General features: G+C 36.8%; 1 protein-coding gene across 4 annotated transcripts in view; it reads left to right on the forward strand.

Moving 5' to 3' along the window:
- atf2.L (activating transcription factor 2 L homeolog) overlaps nt 1-26,720 on the forward strand; it is a 59,210-nt gene that overhangs the window by 20,365 nt on the left and 12,125 nt on the right. For all 4 annotated transcript variants that reach the window (XM_018235939.2, XM_018235940.1, XM_041576055.1 and 1 more), the window contains exons 8-10: nt 497-583; nt 16,447-16,599; nt 18,742-18,948. In XM_018235939.2, the coding sequence (XP_018091428.1) occupies nt 497-583; nt 16,447-16,599; nt 18,742-18,948 (447 nt within the window). The remainder of the gene's footprint in view (nt 1-496; nt 584-16,446; nt 16,600-18,741; nt 18,949-26,720) is intronic.

Consider the following 26,720-nt stretch of genomic DNA (forward strand, 5'->3'; position numbering starts at 1 on the left):
ACATTAATGTGGTGTTAATATTTAGCACAATATAGCCCCAGTTTACATTAGTTATCATTTGAAGATGACACTGCAGTTAGAGTTAGAGCGAACAATGGTTGTAGAATTTTGCTCAGTGGTAGGTGAAACATAACTGCACTTATTTTTACTACCACTTTCAACTCCAAGTTTCTGTTAAATGCGCTGTTCTTGGTAGGAATTGCCCCACAGTAACGACTATGGCAATGTAATATCGCAAAATCACCTGTGTGAATGATCACATTCTGAATGTACCGCATGCAGCAGAATGTCACCTTCATGTTATAGTTGTAATATAGTTGTATTGCAGTCACCAAGCAGATTGTCAGCATGTTGTGTGTATATATTTGCAGCAATGCAATACATTTTGTAACAATCCTTTTTATTTTGCATTTTATTTTACATGCAGTGCATGCGGTTATGTTAAGACTTTTCCGTTCTGCACAGGTTTATAAAACTAATTCTGTTTTACGCACAGCTCGTTAGACCAGTCACCGTGGTGCCTACTATACCAGGGATCCCAGGTCCTGCTTCCCCACAGCCTGTCCAGTCTGAGGCAAAACTGGTAAATATACTGAACATATGCTTTTTGGAAAACTGCTTGCATATAGGCAAATCAAGGCTATGCCATATGACAGGAAATACATCTTAAATAGTCAATTCATGGGCAAGTCAACCCCCAAAATAAAAATTGGCTTATAAAAGAAAACATAATTTTAAGCAACTTTACAAAATACATTCATTACAACATTTCTATGATTTTAAAGTTATTTATAACTATTGCTATTGAAAGCAGTGTTTGTCATATTCTCTGCTCTGATGCCTCAGACTGTTTATACAATGTAAGACAATGCAGCTGATTAACAGACCTGTCTTTGCTGGGGAACTAAGACTTTAGCTTTAAACATTGTTTAAAAAGTAACAAGCAGGAGTTAAGATAATGCTGCTTTCAATAGCAATAACTTTAAAATAACAATAACTTTAAAAGCACTAATTTGTTTTAATAAATGTATGTTGGAAAGTTGTTTAAAATTATGTTTTCTTGTATAAGGTAAACTTTTATTTTGGGGCTGCCTTGCCCTTTAAGTTAAACCCACACTAAAATTATTTTTATTCTATGTACGGGGTGTGATGTACTGTAGGGAAAGTCTTTAATGTACTATAGAAGGCAGGAGGAGGCTGCTGTACTGTATTGCATGAGGCACTAGAAACTTCATGATAGACAGTGCGGCCCCTGGAATACTGATGTGTGTTGCATAACGAGTAGCCTTCCTAGACATATAAATCACCATCTGCTTATGGTTATGTGAAAGAAAATATGGGTGACACAATGGGAGATTATTTGTTGGTTTCAGTGTGTCAGTTTTTTACATTTAGGAGTGATTCATGAAAGCAGATGTAGCACTTTGAGTTGGGCAGTGAGAGACAATTAGACATTGGTGAATTTGTCTGAAGTGTGCATATGCTTTCCTTCCTCCTTTAATTATGTTTACCTTTACATTTTTAACAAAACATCTAGAAATACAATATGGAGACTGGGTTATGTGCATATTCCTACTTATTTATATAATGCAGAGCAACCATATTATTCCTTATTAAAGCAACCCCATAATTATCATTCATCAGTGCTTGCTGAGAAATTCATTTTAAAATAAAGAAGTACCCTTAATTTACTACCCAAGACAACTAGATATACTTTACAGACAGTAAAGCATGATCTCACAAGTAGAAGCAACCAAAGTTTATATGAGACATAAGCCAAATAGGCCAAGTTCCAAGTATGCAAGTCTGTTTGTAGAGGATCAATAGGTCAATCTGGCATTCTGAAAATGGGATTTTAAACCAGTCTGATGGATATCAGAGGGGCATATGCTGCCTGTTTGACCACATACACAGTCCAAGAGGTTGCTGGTAGCTAAATACCATGTATGGTCATCTTTAATATTACAAAGTCAGAAGCAGTAGATTTCAGACATTATCTATGCCCACTTAAGATAAGGGGTTCAACTTGTGCTACTATTGGTACCATCTTTCTATATCATATTCACTTACAGAAACACAAGAAAACATGTAGCACTCAAATAATTCAGAATAACCAGCCAAATATATTATTTCAGACTTCATCTGGCTGCATGGCTGGGTCTGCTTTAGTGGCCTAATAGGCTAAAAATGAACGACCAAGCAGAAAAGGAACATTAAAAAAAAACCCTCAGCACCTGTGCAGATAAATAATGTAAAAATAATATCCACAGTTATTCCTTTATATAAAGCACAATAAATCAAATAAATATGTGTTGTGTCCCTTTATGAATGCATGGGTATTCTGCAACAGGAGCAGGTCTACAAACTCAAGGTATACTTTAGCAGCAAGCCAGCAGATGCACTTTGCACTGGCAAAAGCTCAAAACACTGGCTGTGAATGTCAGTAGGGATCACTGGGTAAATTATATTTAAATATTTGTCTTAAAAAAAATGTATGGGACCTGTTATCCAGACTGCTCGGGACCTGGGGTTTTCCGGATAACGGATCTTTCCGTAGTTTGGACCTTCATGCCTTAAGTCATGTAAACATTAAATAAACTGAATAAATTGGTTCTGCTTCCAATAAGGATTCATTATATCTTAGTTTGGATAAATTACAAGCTACTGTAATTGAAAAAGGAAATAATTATATTTTGGTTATTTATATAAAATAGAGTCTATGGGAGACAGCCTTTCCGTAATTCGGAGCTTTCTGGATAACGGGTTTCCGGATAAGGGATCCTTAATCTGTGTGTATGTACACACACACACACACACACACACACACACACACACACACACACACACACACACACACACACACACACACACACACACACACACACACACACACACACACACACACACACACACACACACACACACACACACACACACACACACACACACACACACACACACACACACACACACACACACACACACACACACACACACATATTATATATAGATTGCCCACACACACACTTATTATATATAGATTGCCAGCTTGGTGGTCCTTCAGATAGAGGGTTACAGGTTGGACTTCTGTGTTAATTAAATTCTTATTGAGTAAAAGCTTCAGCAGATTATTTAGGTTAATTGGTATTCTGTACAACACTTTGCAACCATGACAGCCCTGGAGTGCCACGTCTGTATTGGCATGCCTGAATCGCTGAATGATTCAGTATCCTGCAGTTCCCTCATAGAAACATGTACACTTCGACATAGTCATATATAAACGCAATCACTTGATACCGGAGTGTTCTAGTTAAACTAACTAAAAGAGCTCACGGGGGAGGGGAAGCAATGAGGAGAACATTAAATGAAGTTCTGCCCTGTGGGATTCACCATGCACAGACTTTTTGTGACAAACTGTGAATTATATTTATGCGTAGTGTGAAACCAGTAGGTTTTCTGCAGGAGACTTCTGTTGAGAGCTGACAGAGGGCAGCTTGGCAAGTGTTCAGAAAGCTCTATTAACTTGGTTAAGCCCGGCATGGAACCTTGTGTTCAGCAGAATTCTTCTGACCTGCCTCTCTGCATGCCAAGCTCATCAGCAAACACCTAATGAGCCCCCCTCTACACAGACCCAATCCCTACCTACTTCAATTGCATATGTTCTCTGGGGAGGAGAGACAAGATTTCATGAGGACTGATGATGCTGCAAAGACCACAATAATGATAATTAACTTGCTGAATTTAGAAGATTATGCTGTTAATTAGTTGCAAAATAAAGATAAGTAATAGAGCAGCAGATGGTCGGATAACACCCAGGAGAAGGAGGGTTATTACTCTGATGAGTTTTTGTGGCAGATATGAAATATGAATCTGACTTTTTCGTAAGTTGTTCCTAGAGAATATTACCTTGTTTCTGTAAGCTCATGATGGAGTGACCTATCCCTACCAAATTTTGACAGATGTGAGAGGTTTTTGTTTTCAAGGGTATGCAAGCTACACATTTGAGGCAAAAAAGTGTATTTTGTGTTTTGCAAAGTGTTTGTTAATTCTGTCTTTTTAAAAAATTACAAAGCATAGTTAGATTTTTGTTAAGGTAAAATATCTCTTCTGAATATTTATTATCCAGTACTTCCTCTCCGGAATAATTTTTATACAGTTCTAACTCTATATACATCCTACATGAAGCATGGCTCCAAGCTATTAATTGGTTTAATATAATTTATTGTACATGTGCACACGTCAAGAGACTATGGGGTTTATTTATTAAAGTCCGAATAGCAAAAAACGAAAAATTTGTGGGGGTTTTTTCACTATAAAATCATAATTTTTAGTGGACAAGAAAAAAACCTCGAAATTTTCGGGATTTTTTTATACCCTGAAGATGGAAAAAGTCCAAATCCAAAAATCCGGCAAATTCGTACAATCTGAATTTTTCATTTTTCTTTCCCGCACAGGAAATTTTTGGGAAAATGTATTAATAAATAAGAGGGGAAAACCCGTGCGGTAGTTTTCAAAATAATAATAAGAAATTTCGGACGTTGATAAATGGGCCTCTATATGTGGAAACTGGGGGTTATGTTATAAAAGGTGGGTTGGAGTACTGTAACCGTAAAGCAACAACTTTCTTCTAAAAATCTCTCACCTTATGTCACCTTATGTTCTGTACTGATCATCTTTTTAGAGCAGGGACCCCACTCATGTTACTTACTTTATTGATATGACATCTTTTTATACCTTTGTTAAGTTTTGTTTCCATTCTGCCATACACCTTCAAATGAAATATGGTTTAATGTGTTGTGGGTCTGGTTTGCTTTACCTGTTACAATATCTTAAAAAAAAGATTATGATTAATAATGATTTATTTATTAATCTGCAGAGCTGTATTATAGAAAGGTTTATGCATTACTCATATAAAGTTAACCTGCATGTATGGCTGGAGTGTGAGTGGAAACCCATGCAGAAAACAGGAAGATCATACAGATTCTTTGCTATTGTCCCAGACTGGAGTCAAACTCAAGAGCCAATAGAAGTGCTAATCACTGACCTATCATGCTGCTTCCAAGCCATAATACAAGTTTAGTTATTAAAAATTGATACCGAACATAGCTGAAGTTTTGATAGCAAGCACTCCCAGCACTACCAGGTGCCTCTTACATGTCATGTAAATCTACATACACTTACTTAAGCTAATGGCTCAGTGTTCATTGAGCTTCTGGGGCTCATTTTCTAATGGTGAGTCAGAAAGGGACTGTTGGCAGCTGCCAGATAAACACCTTTAAATGAATTAAGGGACTCGGGAAAGTTCCAGCTTGTTATTTTTAGCTGAAAAGAAACAAGGCAAGAAGTTAGATCGTACTGCTAGCTAGCTAGCTACACTTTTGATTTCTGTAATAAGACAAGAACATTGGTGGCACTATAAGTCGATGATTGCCCATATAACTTGCAAGCATTTGTAGATAGTACATTTTTTTATTTATTGTTAACTAGGGATGCACATTGTGCCTGGCACAACTAAATCCTAATTTGCATATGCAAATTAGGGTCTGGAAGGGAAATCACGTAACTTTTCGTCACAAAACAAGGATGTAAAAATGTTTTTTCCATGTTTTCCATTCCAGTATGAAAATTAGGTTTGGTGTTCTGTTGACTCTTTCATGAAAGATTCGGGGGTTCAGCCGAATCCCAAATAGTGGATTCAGTGCATCCCTATTGTTAACATAACTTACGCATGTACGCACAAGCATTTCACCCTGCGTTCCCCTGCTCCCAATTCTCCTGTGTTTGGCTGCAGGGGAGCACAGGACTAAATGCAGCCTAGTCTGTCTTACAACCCTGTACTGACATAGGTGCATCCAAGCACCAAAACAGGTGGACCTTTTAAAGGAGAACTAAAGCCTCACTAACTAAAGAAATAGGGTAGAAATGTAGTTCATTATGTTTTGGGCTTCTGTACCAGCCCAAGGCAAACACAGTCCTTTAGCAGGGAAGATCTTTGTATCGAAAGATGCCCCAGTAGCTCCCCATCTTCTTTTCTGCTGATTCACTGCACATGTTCTGTGCTGCTGTCACAATATATAGTACACATAGAATATAAATGTCACAATATAAAGCTGATTAGTAATTAATACAGACAATTACTACATGGCAGCACAGAAACCAGTGCAATTAACATCAGACTTTAATAAACATAATTTGCGACAACCCCTAAGCTTAACTTTTCAACAGCTGATCAGAGCCTACTGAGCATGTGAGTGTCGCAGACTTTCCAAGATGGTGACCCCTGTGACAAATATGAAGTCCTGGATCATTGCTGCTATTGAGAATCTGAAATTTTAGGCTGGTGCATTAAGTTCCATATATAAAATATGGCATTTTATAGCCACATTAATTTTTATGGTTTAGTTCTCCTTTAAAGGAGGACTAAACCCTTAATTTAAAAAAAAACCCTACTCCCCTACCCTACATAGACTCCCCTCCCTCCCAGCCTAGCTGTTGCCCCTGGTAAGTGCCCCTAACTCTTTACTTACCCCTCGGTGCAGATTCAGGGCATCTGCGTTCACAAGCGCCATCTTCTTCTCTTTGGGAAGAGAGCAGCGCATGCACAGTTGGAGCAATCTTATGTTTCGAGACAACTGTGCATGCACCGAAAGTCACAAAAATTGCCGAAGCGCCAGAAGAAGACCCGAAGAAAAGAGGATGGCGCAGTAAAGAGTTTGGGGCATTCAACAGGAGTAACAGCTAGGCTGGGGGGTAGGGTTTTTTTTAATTAAGGGTTTAGTTCTCCTTTAAGGGTGAAGGGAAGTCTTAATCTCCTGGGGGTGCCAAATGTTAGTTACCCCCTAGTGATTGTAATCACTTACCTGATACCCTGGGCTGGTGCTCCTTTTAGAAGAAAATTGCCCTAGCCCAGGGTACTTTAGAGCGAGCACCACGGATCAATTGTCTTCCTGCTTCTTTCTTTAAAAGAAAAAAAAACATGTGCAGTGAAGTGAAAATCCCAACATTTTTTACTCTGCTTGCATGCGTAAGCTTGGGGGTATTTAAGAAAGAAAACGCGAAAGAAGAGGGTTGTTTTCTGCTAACAGGGGTGCTTACCTGATACATGATATCAGGTAAGTGATTATAATTTAGACTTCCCTTCACCCCCAGTGTACAAAAATAATTCAGTCATCCAAAAGTCATAATCCAGACATGCGTCTGTCTAACTTTGTCCAGTTCACAATAAAACCACTACAGTGGTCCTGAATATGCCTTGCATACTGATATGCGTTTCTCTTGGGGCATATCTAATGAGTTTTGTAGAGTGAACACAACAGAACTATGCCTGGCTGAGTTAATATAAGATTATATAGCGCTGTCTGGTCAACCCCTAATTGGCATTGTAAGGGAGCCTCAGGAAGAAAATATGAACTGAAACCTTTCCATTTTAAAAATACAGCACATAACATGAACTTAATGACCATTTACAAGATTAATGTTTCTTCCTAACACAAAAAAACCTGCGTGTCAGCTAATAAAAATAATGAGCAAAAGGTCACAGATAACAGCTTAACCTCCATACAGCATCTCTGGTCTGTGTGCCTGCTCCTAGCAATCCTACAATTACAGGTGAACCTTTGCACGATTACATTTAAAGGGCTTCACGCTATCATTTAAAATTACAAACATTCACTGTATTAAAGAACTGTATAAATATTGATGTGGTAAACATGTTTACATCCAATCAGTTTATACTAGATCCCCTTTAAGGGATATAGCAGATTTAAAGGGGCTGTATAAAAACTTATGGGCAATTTTAGAACTATATTAAGCACCAAAAACGTAAAAATTACGGTATATAAAAGTTCATGTAGAAGTTGTCCAAGGCAAAATATAAGCAATATTTTTCGATTGGAGTTTTTCAGAGAGTATGTAGACCCACTAAAAGTGATGGCTAGAATAGGCATTCAATGTATTTGAGTTTTTTCCATTATTTTATTAGGTCATGTTTTTTAAAAAAAAATTAATAAATAAGCAAACATTCGAATTTGCTAAAATTTCAAGTTTATTTGAATTGAGAAAAAAACAAAGTTCATTTTTGATAAATAAGCCTCTAAGTCACAATTTCTTAAAGAAAGCTGCTGAGTTTTATAGACGTCAATGGCAATTATCTCCAAAGATGTCACACTCCGCTATTTTATAAATATATACTTTTTAAGTTTAATGAAAGTCGAAATTTTCTGCCTCGTTGAAAATGAATGGAACAATGTTATTTTAGTTTGTGTGCAACCTTTTTTCAAGACAAACTACTACTATTCTGTCCCAGTTTTTTCATAAATATAGTATTGCTTAAGAGTAAAAAAAACATAAATAATTAGGGTTACCTCCGTAGTTACAGTATATGTTTCTTATACTAGTGCATTACTCTAAGCAACAAAGCACACTTTTTTATGTTAAGACTTCCTTCACATTATTATTATAGTTCCTCACTTCTTCTGGGCTTTATAAGATTATACATGATTCACATCAGTCTCTTCCTCAGTAGAGTTTACAATCTGATATCTCTGTCACTATCACACGTAGTATTAGATTATATCAGGAGCTAACTAAACTGCCTGTATGATTTTGTTGTGTGAAAAGAAAGTGAAGTAACCAGAGGAAACCCGCAAAGACAAAGAAAAATCATACAAACTCCTTGCATATAGTAGACTGGAATTTAACCTAGGATCCCTGCACTGCAATGTAGCAATGCTAACCACCCTACAGAACTAGGCTTGACTAATGACACAAACACTAGTTTAAAAACCAGGCAGTTCTGCTAAAACTGTTACCTTGATTGTTTTTGTTGTTAACGCTACAGATCAACTTGGAAATAAAACAAATGTATAGAAAATTTTGTGTGTGTGCCATAAATATGAGGCGTTTGCCATACTGTATTTATGTCTGTTTAGTAATTATTTAACCTTTTAAATGCCACAGATCGTAGAATCTACGTTCTGTGGCAAAGGTACTTGAAATGCCACAGAACGTAGATTCTACGTTCTGCAGCATTTCCTGTTTCAGGAGCGGAGGAGCGGCTGTTAGAGCCGCTCGCTCCGTTCCTGCTCGATCCCCTGCCCCTAGGCAACGAGCAGAGCAGGGGATCGAGTGGCCCCTGGGGCGCGATCGCCCAGGGGCCCAAAAACAGCAGCAGGCACGTGTTACTTACGTGTCCTGCTGCTGCAGCCTGCACCGGATCGTCGATCTCCGCCCCCACAGCACACAGACAGGAACCACGAGGCAGATGTCTTCCAGGGGCTCTTCCTGATCGCCTGCAACAGTCTCCAGCGATTTTTTCAGGTTAGTGCAACAATTACACACACAAACACACCAACACACACTTATTACAGTAATACACACTTAGATTCACACTTACACACACTTACACATACATTTTTGGGGATTGGGGGGGTCACTTACACTCACTGCACTTACACACATGTGCACACGCACACACGCGCACATAACATGTAATTTACCATTTGTACACACGCACACGCACATACATGGCATTGTGGCCTTTTTTTTTTTTTCTTATCGCATCGTTTCTTTTTTGGCTGAAAAAAATGTTTTATTGCCATTACGCATAGCGTATTCGCTAACCGTACTGTGCAATACCTTTTGTATGTTATTTCGGTGATTATATTGCAATTTTGGGTATTTTGGTGCATTTTTAGCCATTTTATTGAATTTTTAGCCATTTTATTGCATTTTCAGCTCTGCATATATTGTGTTCACTTTTTTCTAGCCGTATAACCTGTTTGGCCCATCTAAAATATTCAAACTGTGATTCTGACAGCTGATAACACTAGTCTGGAAAAAAAACATTGATTTTTGTGGTTTTATTGGATTTTTTTTGCATTTCACCCTTTACTGCCTTATTTTGTTTTGCCTTGTAAATTTTATCTACTATATATCCATTTGGGGGTCTCTGTGCGCCACATAGTTTGGTATATCTATGCATTTTGGGCATCAAAGTGTTCAGTAGACCTCTGGCGTTCATATTTAGGATGTTTTATGCTGATACGTTACGAAATGTGGGGCATATAATGGGGTAAAATTCAAGCTTTCTGACAATTTTCAGAAATTTGATAAAAACCGTTATGTTCAGCATTGCTTTGCAGTTTGGCAGTTTGCAGTAGAAACACTTATTTACCCATATTGGATTCGTCAGAATGTGTACTTTCTGAAAATATATGGTTTTCTGGGGTCTTTGTACTGTTAGGGGGGTCTAATGTCGCATAATACACACACCAGGTGCTTATATTGCAGCAGCCAGCGCGTCAGCTGTGAAAATGTATATACACTATTGTCATTTGGGGGTCTCTGTGCGCCACATAGTTTGGTATATCTATGCATATTGGGCATCAAAGTGTTCAGTAGACCCCTGGCGTTCATATTTAGGATGTTTTATGCTGATAAGTTACGAAATGTGGGGCATATAATGGGGTAAAATTCAAGCTTTGTGACGATTTTCAGAAATTTGATAAAAACGGTTACGTTCAGCATTGATTTGCAGTCTGGCAGTTTGCAGTAGAAACACTTATTTACCCATATTGGATTCGTCAGAATGTGTACTTTCTGAAAATATATGGTTTTCTGGGGTCTCTGTACTTTTAGGGGGGTCTAATGTCGCATAATACACACACCAGGTGCTCATATTGCAGCAGCCAGCGCGTCAGCCGTGAAAATGTATATACACTATTGTCATTTGGGGGTCTCTGTGCGCCACATAGTTTAGTATATCTATGCAAATTGGGCATCAAAGTGTTCAGTAGACCCCTGGCGTTCATATTTAGGATGTTTTATGCTGATACGTTACGAAATGTGTGGCATATAATGGGGTAAAATTCAAGCTTTCTGACAATTTTCAGAAATTTGATAAAAACCGTTATGTTCAGCATTGCTTTGCAGTTTGGCAGTTTGCAGTAGAAACACTTATTTACCCATATTGGATTCGTCAGAATGTGTACTTTCTGAAAATATATGGTTTTCTGGGGTCTTTGTACTGTTAGGGGGGTCTAATGTCGCATAATACACACACCAGGTGCTTATATTGCAGCAGCCAGCGCGTCAGCTGTGAAAATGTATATACACTATTGTCATTTGGGGGTCTCTGTGCGCCACATAGTTTGGTATATCTATGCATATTGGGCATCAAAGTGTTCAGTAGACCCCTGGCGTTCATATTTAGGATGTTTTATGCTGATAAGTTACGAAATGTGGGGCATATAATGGGGTAAAATTCAAGCTTTGTGACGATTTTCAGAAATTTGATAAAAACGGTTACGTTCAGCATTGATTTGCAGTCTGGCAGTTTGCAGTAGAAACACTTATTTACCCATATTGGATTCGTCAGAATGTGTACTTTCTGAAAATATATGGTTTTCTGGGGTCTCTGTACTTTTAGGGGGGTCTAATGTCGCATAATACACACACCAGGTGCTCATATTGCAGCAGCCAGCGCGTCAGCCGTGAAAATGTATATACACTATTGTCATTTGGGGGTCTCTGTGCGCCACATAGTTTAGTATATCTATGCAAATTGGGCATCAAAGTGTTCAGTAGACCCCTGGCGTTCATATTTAGGATGTTTTATGCTGATACGTTACGAAATGTGTGGCATATAATGGGGTAAAATTCAAGCTTTCTGACAATTTTCAGAAATTTGATAAAAACCGTTATGTTCAGCATTGCTTTGCAGTTTGGCAGTTTGCAGTAGAAACACTTATTTACCCATATTGGATTCGTCAGAATGTGTACTTTCTGAAAATATATGGTTTTCTGGGGTCTCTGTACTGTTAGGGGGGTCTAATGTCGCATAATACACACACCAGGTGCTTATATTGCAGCTGCCAGTGCGTCAGCCGTGAAAATGTATATACACTATTGTCATTTGGGGGTCTCTGTGCGCCACATAGTTTGGTATATCTATGCATACTGGGCATCAAAGTGTTCAGTAGACCCCTGGCGTTCATATTTGGGATGTTTTATGCTGATAAGTTACGAAATGTGGGGCATATAATGGGGTAAAATTCAAGCTTTGTGACGATTTTCAGAAATTTGATAAAAACCGTTACGTTCAGCATTGCTTTGCAGTTTGGCAGTTTGCAGTAGGAACACATATTTACCCATATTGGATTCGTCAGAATGTGTACTTTCTGAAAATATATGGTTTTCTGGGGTCTCTGTACTGTTAGGGGGGTCTAATGTCGCATATTACACACACCAGGTGCTCATATTGCAGCAACCAGCGCGCGTCAGCCGTGAAAATGTATATACACTATTGTCATTTGGTGGTCTCTGTGCGCCACATAGTTTGGTATATCTATGCATATTGGGCATCAAAGTGTTTAGTAGACCCCTGGCGTTCATATTTAGGATGTTTTATGCTGATAAGTTACGAAATGTGGGGCATATAATGGGGTAAAATTCAAGCTTTGTGACGATTTTCAGAAATTTGATAAAAACCGTTATGTTCAGCATTGCTTTTCAGTTTGGCAGTTTGCAGTAGAAACACTTATTTACCCATATTGGATTCGTCAGAATCTGTACTTTCTGAAAATATATGGTTTTCTGGGGTCTCTGTACTGTTAGGTGGTCTAATGTCGCATAATACACACACCGAGTGGTTATATTGCAGCAGCCAGCGCGTCAGCCGTGAAAATGTCTATACATATTGTCATTTGGGGGTCTCTGTGCGCCACATAGTTTGGTATATCTATGCATATTGGGCATCAAACTGTTTAGTAGACCCCTATGTTTATATTTAGGATGCTTTATGCTGGTAATGATACATGGACAATACGATGCTGGAAAGTTGAAGCTTTGAGGCAATTTCCAGATATTTCACCAAAACCGCCAAATTTGGCAAAGCCTTGCGACTCAGTAGTTTGGAGCAGAAAGGCATGGGTACCCATTTTAGATTCCGTAGAATGTGTACTTTCCAAAAATATATGGGTTTGGGGGGTAAACATATATTTCTGTGTTTTTACCCCGCAAAAATGCAGTCAATGTGTTGATTTTTCATTAGCTGAAGTTACCCACGGGACTGTTTGTATGCGCTAACTTCATTTTGGGGCCTCTAAATGCCAGATACTTTGGTAAACTTATGAACAATGGCCACCAAAATGTTCAGAGGAACCCTGGCAATCATATTTAGGGTGCTTTTTCTTAGTACGTAATGACACATGGGTGATATGGTGCTGGGAAGTTGAAGCTTTGAGGCAATTTTCAGATATTTCACCAAAACCGGCAACTTTGGGAAAGCCTTGCGACTCGGTAGTTTGGAGCAATAAGGCATGGGTACCCATTTTAGATTCTGTAGAATGTGTACTTTCCAAAAATGTATGGGTTTGGGGGGTAAACATATATTTCTGTGTTTTTACCCCACAAAAATGCAGTCAATGTGTTGATCTTTCATTAGCTGAAGTTACCCACAGGACTATTTGTATGCGCTAACTTCATTTTGGGGCCTCTAAATGCCAGATACTTTGGTAAACCTATGAACAATGGCCACCAAACTGTTCGGAGGAACCCTGGCAATCATATTTAGGGTGCTTTTTCTTGGTGCATAACGATACATGGGTGATATGGTGCTGGGAAGTTGAAGCTTTGAGGCAATTTTCATATATTTCACCAAAACCGACAAATGTGGGAAAGCCTTGCGACTCAGTAGTTTGGAGCAGAAAGGCATGGGTACCCATTTTAGATTCTGTAGAATGTGTACTTTCCAAAAATGTATGGGTTTGGGGGGTAAACATATATTTCTGTGTTTTTACCCCACAAAAATGCAGTCAATGTGTTGATTTTTCATTAGCTGAAGTTACCCACGGGACTGTTTGTATGCGCTAACTTCATTTTGGGGCCTCTAAATGCCAGATACTTTGGTAAACTTATGAACAATGGCCACCAAAATGTTCAGAGGAACCCTGGCAATCATATTTAGGGTGCTTTTTCTTAGTACGTAATGACACATGGGTGATATGGTGCTGGGAAGTTGAAGCTTTGAGGCAATTTTCAGATATTTCACCAAAACCGACAACTTTGGGAAAGCCTTGCGACTCAGTAGTTTGGAGCAGAAAGGCATGGGTACCCATTTTAGATTCAGTAGAATGTGTACTTTCCAAAAATATATGGGTTTGGGGGGTAAACATATATTTCTGTGTTTTTACCCCACAAAAATGCAGTCAATGTGTTGATTTTTCATTAGATGAAGTTACCCACGGGACTGTTTGTATGCGCTAACTTCATTTTGGGGCCTCTAAATGCCAGATACTTTGGTAAACTTATGAACAATGGCCATCAAAATGTTCAGAGGAACCCTGGCAATCATATTTAGGGTGCTTTTTCTTAGTACGTAATGACACATGGGTGATATGGTGCTGGGAAGTTGAAGCTTTGAGGCAATTTTCAGATATTTCACCAAAACCGACAACTTTGGGAAAGCCTTGCGACTCAGTAGTTTGGAGCAGAAAGGCATGGGTACCCATTTTAGATTCAGTAGAATGTGTACTTTCCAAAAATATATGGGTTTGGGGGGTAAACATATATTTCTGTGTTTTTACCCCACAAAAATGCAGTCAATGTGTTGATTTTTCATTAGATGAAGTTACCCACAGGACTATTTGTATACGCTAACTTCATTTTGAGGCCTCTAAATGCCAGATACTTTGGTAAACCTATGAACAATGGCCACCAAATTGTTTGGAGGAACCCTGGCAATCATATTTAGGGTGCTTTTTCTTGGTGCGTAACGATACATGGGTGATATGGTGCTGGGAAGTTGAAGCTTTGAGGCAATTTTCAGATATTTCACCAAAACCGACAATTTTGGGAAAGCCTTGCGACTCAGTAGTTTGGAGCAGAAAGGCATGGGTACCCATTTTAGATTCGGTAGAATGTGTACTTTCCAAAAATATATGGGTTTTGGGGGGTAAACATATATTTCTGTGTTTTTACCCCACAAAAATGCAGTCAATGTGTTGATCTTTCATTAGCTGAAGTTACCCACGGGACTGTTTGTATGCGCTAACTTCATTTTGGGGCCTCTAAATGCCAGATACTTTGGTAAACTTATGAACAATGACCACCAAAATGTTCAGAGGAACCCTGGCAATCATATTTAGGGTGCTTTTTCTTAGTACGTAATGATACATGGGCGATATGGTGCTGGGAAGTTGAAGGTTTGAGGCAATTTTCAGATATTTCACCAAAACCGACAATTTTGGGAAAGCCTTGCGACTCAGTAGTTTGGAGCAGAAAGGCATGGGTACCCATTTTAGATTCAGTAGAATGTGTACTTTCCAAAAATATATGGGTTTGGGGGGTAAACATATATTTCTGTGTTTTTACCCCACAAAAAATGCAGTCAATGTGTTGATTTCTCAGTAGCTGAAGTAAAGTCCTGATCAATTTGGATGTGCTAACTTCATATTGGTGTCTCTAAATGCCAGATACTTTGGTAAACCTATGCATAATGGGTATCAAACTGTTCAGTGGACCCCTGGCAATCATATTTCAGGTGCTTTTTCTTGGTACCTAATATAGTTTGGGATATGCGGAGCAGCAAAATAAAACCTTTGAAATGATTTTTCAGAATTTTGAATTTTTTTTTGAAAAACCGCTATTTTCAGACAAGCTTTTATGTTTGGTAGTTGGGAGTAGAGAGACATAGTTACCCATTTTGTAATCGGCAGAATGTGTACTTTTCAAAAATGTATGGTTTTCTGGGGTAAACCTACGGTTTCAGGATTTTTTGCCTTGGAATCTAAAGCATGCCGTTTTCTGCCTTAGTGCTTTCAAAATTCGGTAATATACTGCCGGGAGTTTTTGCTGTACAGAAATCCTAAATCTCCCTAAAACTATACATATCTGGTATTGGCACGTTCGAGAGACATAAGGCTTTCCAAATCAGTTGGATTTTCATCCCTAAAATGAAATATTTTTCTGGTATAAATTGATATACGATGAAAAATGGTAATTTTTCATTTTTTTTTGGTATTTAGCACTATAAATTTTTTTGCACAGGTGGAAATACATGAAAACTCCGGCAGATTTAGAAAGCTCAGTTTCTACCGAAAAAAACAATGTATAGTTTTCCTAGGTAAACTATAGGTTTCCCCTCAGAAAATGCCCCTAAAGTGAGAGAGCACAAAATGTTTCAAAAACGGCTGGCATTTCGCGTAACCAAAATGTGAAATTCTGCTGGCACTTAAAGGGTTAATCAGTTGTGTAATAAGAACATAGTTTGATGCCAGTGTGCTTGAAAAGCTTAATGCTTATACCTTAGCCATAATCTTAAAAACAAAATTTGTATATGTGAAAAAAGAGGTTCTTTTTCAGTTTACCGAAACCGTTGTATACTGGTAATGAATGTTCCTGCTGTATGTTTATTTTTTGTTTGTGTTTTTTCTCTCTTTTAATCAGAGACTTAAAGCTGCTTTGACTCAGCAGCAGAATCCTCAGGTAACAAACGGTGATGCAACAAAAGGACAAGGCAGCGGAACTGCAAGAAGTCGGCCAGAGGAGGTTCAGCTTCAATCACTGCAGCAGCCTGCAACATCCACTACAGAAACACCGGTATGGGAAAAAGATTCTCCAGTGCTGTATTTGTTCTTTCTCATAGACTGACATTAAAGTTAATAGCATAACCCTATACCTAAAAATTGATATTGATACATAAAGTTTATGTACACCTTTTTCATATGATTTAACTGGCAACCAGAAGGTGCTAGTAAAAGTGTAGGTTAGGCATATTCTCTATTGGTCTATTGCCACCAGCAAGGAAACAGCAGTGCTACTACCCATTGACGGGAGTGAAACAACTATCTTTAGGAGGAACTGGAGAAAAGCAGGCCAGAAATACCCTGCTACACATTTGGATGCCAATATTTGCCTGTACCATCTGTGTCAAGTAGTTTCCATTAAAGCCAATAAGAAGCAGAACAACTTTTGCCTAAATATATTGGCTTAGAAAATGCCTTGTCTGACAGAAGCCTAATGGTGGGAAATTCATAAAGATTAGAGACAAGTATTAACACCTGCATCATATATGAGAAACTAGTAGCCTTTTTATACAAAAAAGGCTTATTTATTAGACTAACCCGAAAAAGCCTAATAAAACAAAAAACATTGATGCTCGGCTTCTTTTCTGATAAGGTGAAATATTATGGTAAATATAAAACAGGTATTGGACCGGTTATCCAGAATGCTCGGGATCTGGGAGTTTCCGGATAACGGATCTTTCTGTAATTTGTAATTCATACCTAATCTACTAGAAAATCATGTAAACATTAAATAAACCCAATAGGCCTTTGCTTCCAATAAGGATTAATTATATCTTAGTTTGGATCAAGTACAATGTACTGTTTTATTATTACAGAGAAAAAGGAAATCGTTTTTTAAACTTTTGGATTGTTGGATTTTAATGGAGTCTATGGAAGACCTTTCTGTAATCTGGAGCTTTCTGGATAATGGTATTCTGGATAACGGACCCCATACCTGTATTTATATATTAGAAAAGGAATGCTACTTAAAAAGTGCCCAATATTTAAGCAGAACTTCTCCACTTTTAGTTTTTTCTTTAGAAAAATTGTATTGAATTTTATAAAAGAAAAAAAATGTTACCTTGTACTTTATTGTTCATGCCTTCTTTTAGGTTCGGCAGATTTTCAGGAAACGTGAAATAGCTGTCCTTGCAACTGGCTTTTTATGTCTTATAATTTACACAAAACAAATCACTAGAACTGGTTTGTCTCCTTTTCTGTTTTTAATTGAATCTTTATTAAATTCAAATTGATTCAAATAAAGTGAACAAAAATTTAAGCAATTATCAGAAAGCTTTTATTTCTCTGTCATCTAAGACAAGTCAGTTTCTAATTCTAATCGGTTTAAAATGTCAGCATTGTAAGAATAACTGTACCCTGTGCTAAATGTCACATTTAATCCAAGACTATGAATTCCTCCTAAGCCTTTTTTAAAATTTTATCAGCAGTCTGTTGTCACAGCAAATTACATAAATATAATTCCCAAATATACAATTTCATCTAAAGACTGCCAATATAAGAGCAGTATAATAACATTTGTATATGGCTAAATTGTAGTTACCCTTTTACAGCAACAATATTGGCTTGGCTTCTCTGCCCCTTTTTTTTTTTTTTTGCTTGAGATTAAAACTTGAAATTGCTCTATATGGGGAAGTATCCATGGTATTATCATGTCAATACAATTTTAATCTTTTGCATAGGATACATAAATATATAAAATTGCTGAAAGATGTAGAAATTGGGGAGCTCAACCCACTGTATATACGCCTAAGTAGGCACCAGGTGCCAATACTGGAATAGCCCTACTTTGTATCAGTATACAGCTGCGACTATACAGTAACATACTGAAAAGGTGCTACCGGATTTTTGCAATTCGTGAAAACTGCTTCTTCATGGGGACTTTTCATGCGTAAATCATTTTTCGAAAAGTATATTTGATTGCTGCGGGAATAAATATAGCAGAATTACCCCTTGCATCTAATTTTCTGTAAATGTATGTTTTGCCATGTACTTTGCTATTTAAGACAAAGGTGTGCTATTTCAATAAAGTTGTTAAAAAGTAAAGCAAGTTAAAACATTGGTTGAAAATCAACAGTGTAATAATGTTCCCGTGTGACTTAAGAAACACCTCTAAACTTGAAGAGGTGGACTTTCTAAACATCTTTGTTTGTTGCAGGCTTCCCCTGTTCCCCCCGCTCCACAAACTCAAAGCACAGGGGGGCGCCGGAGAAAAGCAGCAAGCGATGACCCAGATGAAAAAAGGAGGAAGTTTTTAGAACGGAACCGCGCAGCTGCTTCGAGGTGCAGGCAGAAGCGAAAAGTTTGGGTGCAGTCTCTAGAAAAGAAAGCCGAGGACCTTGGTTCTTTCAATGGGCAGCTACAGGTACATTCACTTTGGTCATTAAAAGTTGAATTTTAACAACGACAGAGAATGTTCTCTTACATTAATTTGTATAAGGTCCTTTTGCAGGTGACTTTTAAATGTTTATTATTTTTTATAACCTGTATAAAACACATAATAATGTAGATATTAAATATGTTTTCCATACTGTTTGTTTCTTATAGCGAATATACACTTTTTTTTTAAGTTGAGACTTAATTAGGATTTTAATTGTGCAATTAGGTTGGCCTATAACCCAGCTGTATAACAGTACCTGGTTCCTGATTTTGCATTTTCCAGCATGTTTAAGTCATTCGGTAATTGGTTACTATGGGTTTAAACGAATCAACTATGCCACACGGGGTTAAGTAAAATGCATATTTACAATTATGTGTACAATCTAGCATTATGCACAGCAGTTTTCACTATATTATAAAAATGACCATATACAGAATAGCCTTTAATTATTTAAAAATGTTCTGGTTCCTTTGGAAGCAACCAGACAGTCCGTGATCGCAATGCGTGGTAGCAATGTAATCATTTCAGTGGTGTGCAGATATTCTGCATTCTTCTGTCTTTTTCAAAACTTTTTTGTGGTTAGAGGATTACTATGATAATTTGATCCATTCGACAGAATAAGAAATAAGATGCATCTTATTTCCAGGCATCACCAATGAAGAAATAACATTTACAAATATATATACATGAGTAAATTCACATAAATTGATTTGTTGCCTTATTTTGTAGTAATTAAAATGTGGTGGTTTATTGTGTTTATTACAAGAAGCATATTATTGTCTTGGAAACACACATCATAATGCCCCAAAGGAAGGTAATCATGCTTTGTGAAAACAATCTTGCACCCATCTCTGTTTATTTACCTGGAATGCAAACAAGGAAATCCAAAGCCTGGCATTTTCATTTATTTTTTTAACAGACGGATTTCTTATATCAGCCTTCTGTATTTTTAAAAATAGTTATTTGAATATGAAGATTTTCAATTCTTATTCTAAGTATTCTAGTTAAAGAGTAAAGCAGTTCTTTGTTAGTTGTTGTGGATGGTTAATTCATTATTAATATTTATTTCATATAAAAAGGACAGCTTTGCTAGTGCTGCCCAAATTCTTCTTTCTTTTTTGTTATGTTCCCAAATATAAAAATAAAAGAAAGCTATGTAATTATAAAGAGTTGTCATAACATTTCTAATTTGCAGAGAGGTTTAGAAAATATTAAAGGGCAAGTCAATCCCAAAATAAAAATGTGCTTAATAAAAGAAAACATAATTCTAAGCAACTTTGCAATATGCATTCATTAAAAAATTTCTATGGTTTTTAAGTTATGTGTGTGCATGTGTATTACATATGTTATATGTAATGCTACTAAAAGCAGTGTTTGTCTTTCCGTTTTTACTCTCTGCCCTGATGGCTCAGACTGTTGATACATTGTAAGGCAGCTGATTAACAGACCTGATTTTGCTGGGGAGCCAAGACTTTTGCAACATTGTTTAAAAAGTAACAACCAGGTGAATGCTGCTTTCCATAGCAATTGTTTTTACAAATAACTTTAAAAGAACTGACAAGGTATTGGAAAGTTTCTTAGAATTATGTTTTCTTTTATTGGGCATCTTTTTATTTTGGGTTGACTTGCCCATTAATATGGGCCTAACATTTCTGTTTTCTAGTGATTGGAGGTCCTTCAGCCAAAAGATTTTTTTTTGTTCTGAGGAAACTTTTGAATATATATTGTATAATAGTGTTCATTAACTTTAAAGTTCTTTGTAATTGCAAAGCATTATCTGCCTGAATTATATTTTCTTGCAGTTAAAGGGGTACAATACAAAAATTGCAAATTATGTATTGTTCATTTTAGTGTTGCTGCCGTTTAATCTTGCTGCACCACAGAGTGTCAGTAATTCAGTGTCAGTGAAGTGAACGGTGAACAAAGTGGAAGCTCTATTAATTACTGTAAATCATTTCTAAAATCAGGCTGGTTGCGCCTGTATTGCACCAGTTTTGTCTTAATTAATTGCCCGATAAATCTGCAGATTGTGGTCAAAGTTGTGAAATAAAAACAAGTAATGACTATATTACATTTTGCGCATTTTTTCAAAAAGTAGAATAGTAAAGTGAAAGGGTTCACAAATGGGATTTGATTAGCAGAGCATGGTATTAAAAAAATAATTTTATACGTAGTATTTTTGTGACCACTGACAGATGGCTGGCCTATATTCTATACAATTAATACTCTCCTTGTTTTACTAGTTATTTGTTTTGTTGTGATTTCAAAGATACCGTACAAACTTTAAAATGCCAAACATTTTTATTAATCGGAATTCAGTTCAACTATCATTCTCTAGTCACTCTAATAAACATAGGCATGCATTGACGCTCTTATGGAAACATATAGTACACATAGCATTATATGTTTTAAATGTGTTGTCTGCCCAATAAATAATATTTTGCTGTGCTGTATATATCTTTTATAGCATTGTCATCAGCCTTATGATCTCATTTATATGACTGAAGATAAGAAAGTCTCATGGTTTATTAGTATGAGAAGTGTATGTAGGCTGTACATCAGGTTATAAGCTTCCCATCACAGTACACAGTACAAAATTATGAAATACAACATATACAACCCTTGTTGAACAGCGAGAATTTCCCTTGGTTGAGGGGTTTGCAAAGTTTGAATGCAACAAATTGCTCTTTTCTTTCATACATAAAAACCATATAATACTCATGGTGTCAAAAAGGAACTTTGAACCCCAGCAACAAGAAAGAAAAAAAAAAATCTTTTTGTTCTTCATTAAGTGAAGTTCATTTTGCCATTTGGCTCTGACTTCTTAAGATTAGGGGAAAAAAACATCTATGCAGATAAACTCTAGACAGACATCGCTGCGCCAATCACTTACGCCTTGGGAGACTCAAGGAAGCACAGGACTTTCTTTTTTATTATTTATTTAAAACCTGTGGTTTTGAGGCATAGCAAACCTTAAGGAGAGAAACAGACAAGCTGGTGCCAATAAAAAACAATCTAGCACAATATGGAAATCGTGTAAAAGCCATATGGCTACTTAAGAGCTCTATTAGTATTAACACTTTCATTCCTGCCAAAGGATGCTCACATTTATTGTTTCTGTTGTTTTTCCATTTGCTGTATAGGAATATAATTCAAAATGTTGGTTCCGCTCAGTCCCTAACTTGAGATACCTTGCTTTATATCAGTGCATCAGGAAAGCATAGGACTAGAAAGCACTAAAATCCTTAAAGTATGGAAAAGTAAATACTGTACTAAATAAATAACAGTGAGACCTTAAAATGGTCCTATAAATGCAAGGGGGATCAGCAAGCTCCAAGGCACCTCCACGATCATAGCAATGCTTCCTCTTTACAAAGGCACTATTTTTATTCATACTGTGTAAGTGCTCTATTTTGGAAATAATACGTGAAATATAATTTTATTGTACATAAGGGCTTCAAATGCACACTTATATCTGTCACTTGATGTACGAAAAAGACAAATATATAGGGAAAAATGTACCGCTTATTGTAAAATATAAGAATATTATATGTCACAGAGGAGTTGTTTTACCATATAAAGACACAGGTGTTATCCAAGGTGATTTCTAATATGCTCATATTTTAGCACAGGGAGTAATTATTTGTTATACTACACAAGTTTCAATGGGTCAAGTGACACAAATGACATATCACTAAGCACAGGTTATAAATGAGGGCATCACTAAGCACTGTTTCTAATGATAAAATGACTCTTGTGCATTATAGGAAATATAATTTCCTCCACATAGACATCTGTGCTTGAGGCACCTGAGCTAACCTCCATGTCATAGTCAGGCCTTGTCAATCAATAGACGACATGCACAGGGATTGTTTTAGGAGTGGAAAGTAGGTAAACATTAAGCAATGCATTACCATCTAGAAAATTACAGATGGTCAATTTTAAACTACTGGCTTCTTTTTATTTAACATGTCACAGACTGCTTTAAGCGAATCAGTCTTGCCTCTTTTATAGAGCTTAATTTCTGGATATACTTTATATAAATGTGATATAATTCACAAGTACCTGCAGTATAATCAGCATAACCAATGAAAGGTATTTTGCTTTCTGTGATGTCAGACAGTGACAAATATGGTATTCCCATCCCTGCTGCTTCAACGACATAAAACACAGTCCCTAAATGATACTGGCTAAGGTCTCACACCACCCTTGCCCCAGATTTAATAATAACAGACACCCATTTTATACTGTGTCAGAGCCAACACACATTTAGTAGTGTATAAAAGTAAAAGGAATAGAACATTAAGCTTACATGAATTCTAATTAGCAACTAATGCACTGACATAAAGTCTGCAAAACCAAATGTGTATTTTCTAGTGGCTTTGTACCTTTAAATGAATCGTGGCAGTAACTAGTAATATCCTACATACCTGGTGATTGTCCACTGTAGGATTGTAGTTTAATTGAAGTTAAAGCTTGGTTATGTGAGCTGTTAAAGGAACAGTAACGTCAAAAAATAAAAGTGTTTTAAAGTAATGAAAATAAAATGCACTGTTGCCCTGCACTGGTAAAACTGTTGTGTTTGCTTAAGAAACACTACTACAGCAGATAGCAAATAAGCTGTCTGTCTGTCTAATGGTGTTATCTGTTATCCATTAGTTAACCTGTGCCATATAGCCATTTTTCAATTTCCGCCATTGCTCCACAGCAGCTTGTTTATATGAACTATAGTAGTGTTTCTGAAGCAAACACAGCAGTTTTACCAGTGCAGGGCAACACTACATGATATTTTCATTACTTTAAAACACTTTAATTTTTTGGTGTTACTGTTCCTTTAACTGAAATTCTCATGTATGGAGAAATGTAGTGTTAAGACGTATGGCCAGTAAATTATTTGAGACAAACTCGGTATTCCACTTATGATACAAAAAACCTTGTATGTGTTTGCTGTTTGTGTTTACCTGTGGATTCAATTTATACTGATTTAGGACACTGCACACTATCAATTTTACATCCACTGATTTTAAGTTTTCCCTAATTTGACATATATATGATGCATAATACATTTCCCTGATTTTACATTTTCCTGGATTTTACATCATTTTTTTCTATTCCCCTGAAAAACATAAATGGGGGTCTACTGTATATTATCATAAATATTTGTGTACTTGTGCTTAGCCTGTCATACTTGTAGTTTTCGGTTGTAAACAAAATACTGTTAACAAGTGTTAAGAAGTGTGGGCATTGCATTTAAATATATAATATAAATAAAAATGTGGTGTAAAATGTTGGATATACAAACAGGAAAAAAGGAACGCAAACTGTGTTTGTATTATGCTTCCACTATTAAGGGATTTTAATCTTGAAAACTATGGTTTAATATTGTGTAGGCTGCAGACCCCTAAGATCATTTGTGTTTGTTACTTATTTGTATGTGGTTTCTGAATAATTTAATTTGTCACCACTGCCAGGTTTGTATATTCAACTGCTCTGTGGTTGCTAAGGGGTTAATTACAAAAGATTAATAATAGACAAGAAAAAGAAAGAAAAACAGCAATATAGAAGACTAAAAATAAAAACAGAAACTTCACACACTAATGTTTGGTAGGTCACATTTTCAGCTGCAGGCTATAAATATACAGAATAGGAAGCCTATTAATTCATACGTAGTGAGTAATGAAGACTATCCGTACTAAATGTTTCATGTAAATGTGAACTCCCCCTTTAATAGGCTAAAGGAATTATAATTTACATTATTTATGTGACATTTTGTAAGTGCATAAAGGTGTTCAATACATCAAAGTTGATCCGGTAAGATATCAGAGCAGCGAGCCAGCTTAGACTTTTGTGAGGTTTCAGGGGCATAAGTGAGATCATGAGAAAACTAGGAGACAATGCTGCACAGCACTTTTTATCACCTGTGGGAAAACAAGATCCTCCCAGACGAAAACCTGCCCCAAAATACCTTCTAATACAGTAACATTACAATCATGGCATTCTAATCAGTTGATTGCATGTAGTATGCAAAATATTCAACTCTTTAGGATAATACAAGTTTATTATTAGTCTGTAGGAAGATATTTTCGGGCATTTTGTTGCATTCAGGGAGCACAGTTTCCCCGTGGGATGACAAAACACCTCTTTTGCTATTGCCTTTATACAGTATACTGGCCCTTTATATTACATGGCCCTGCCTACATGCCCAAAATATTTACAAAATACCAGAGATGGTGGGAGAGGTGTACGAAAGTAAGGAATTGTATGACATTTGTTTGTATAGATGGTACATTCCGAAAAGAGTGTAGCAGTAGAGAATTCGCCTTGACTTTAATTTTGGTATATATGGCATGGTAATAGTCAGTTAGCACTGCCATCAGCTTGCATGCTGTAGAAATGGGTGGTGTATACAAATTATATATTCGCATAAAACCACCTTGATTAAATGCAAGCTAAGGATTTATCTCCCTCCTCCACTCTATGAAGGGTTAAAATGGCCACGTTGGCGGCGATTTGAGAAGAACAAAATTTCTTTCAGTCTGCCAGCAGCGGAAACCATTGGCTGTGAAGAACAAAATGACTTGCAAAGAAAATTGAATGTCAAAGAAATAATTAAACCGTTCTTTATGTGAGCACATTAATCAATCCTGCGCTTTCCTTAATAACTCTTCACTTGACGTGCTGGCAAAGCTGATCAGCATAGTGGGCAGTAATGACCCATGATTACTTTTACGTTGCATTTAATAGTAAAAGTAATAAGTTTGGAAGGCTGCCTTTAGCATGGCAATTTAGGCCACAAAAAAGTTTCAGTAGCAGCCACATTTAGCTCTGGAAGATGTTACATCCTTATCATACATTATTAGGACTGTTCATATAATAAACGGTTGAAAACTGCATTCATATACTTCTTAGCCACAGCCAAAGAAAAACTGAAACAGTGGATTTAAAACAAACTATATATACTGTTTACTGTACCAGTATTCCTACCCAAATGTATATAAAATACATTTGAATTATTAATCTAATGTCACATGGGGTAGGTTTACCACTACTGCATTCACACAAAAAAATTAGGTTGGGCAGAAAGCTCATGCAATGGGGTCCTCTGGTCACCACTATATGTGCGTCAGGTACCATATTTACAAGTTGAGGATTCAATTCTGGATTTGACCAAATCCTACTTCTTTTTGCACTTAACCATTGTTTTGGGGGAGGAAAATCTGTAAACCGAGCTCCACGCTCTTTGTTTATTGTAAGCTCTATGGGGCCGAGACTTCCATCCTCTTTACCTTTGACATTTAGCTCTTAATCTTTATTGTACTTTGTATTATTGTACTTTGTATTTATCATTAATTTTTATTATTCTGCTGTACAGTGCTGTGTACATACGTTGCACTTTACAACTAAAAATATACAGTACATATGCATGCAGCACATTTACATTACCAGGGCAAAAAATCATGACCATGGCTGCACACCCTTTAGAAACATAGTACAGGTATTGGATCTGTTATCCGGAAACCCATTATCCAGAAAACTCTGGAGATCTAAATTATGGAAAGATCCATTATCCAGAAAACCTCATGTCCCAAGCATTCTGGGTGACAGTTCTGATACCTGTAGTGGTTAAGCACTGGGTTATACGATATCCATTAAGATTGAAAAATGTAAAGGAAAACGTAATGTCCCTTCAGAGTATTCAGTTCAGTTACTCTTATAAAGACAAACAGCATACATTACATGCATACATAATATAGTTA

The sequence above is a fragment of the Xenopus laevis genome, chromosome 9_10L (genome assembly GCF_017654675.1).
Source record: "Xenopus laevis strain J_2021 chromosome 9_10L, Xenopus_laevis_v10.1, whole genome shotgun sequence".
In the NCBI taxonomy this organism is placed as follows: Eukaryota; Metazoa; Chordata; class Amphibia; order Anura; family Pipidae; genus Xenopus; species Xenopus laevis.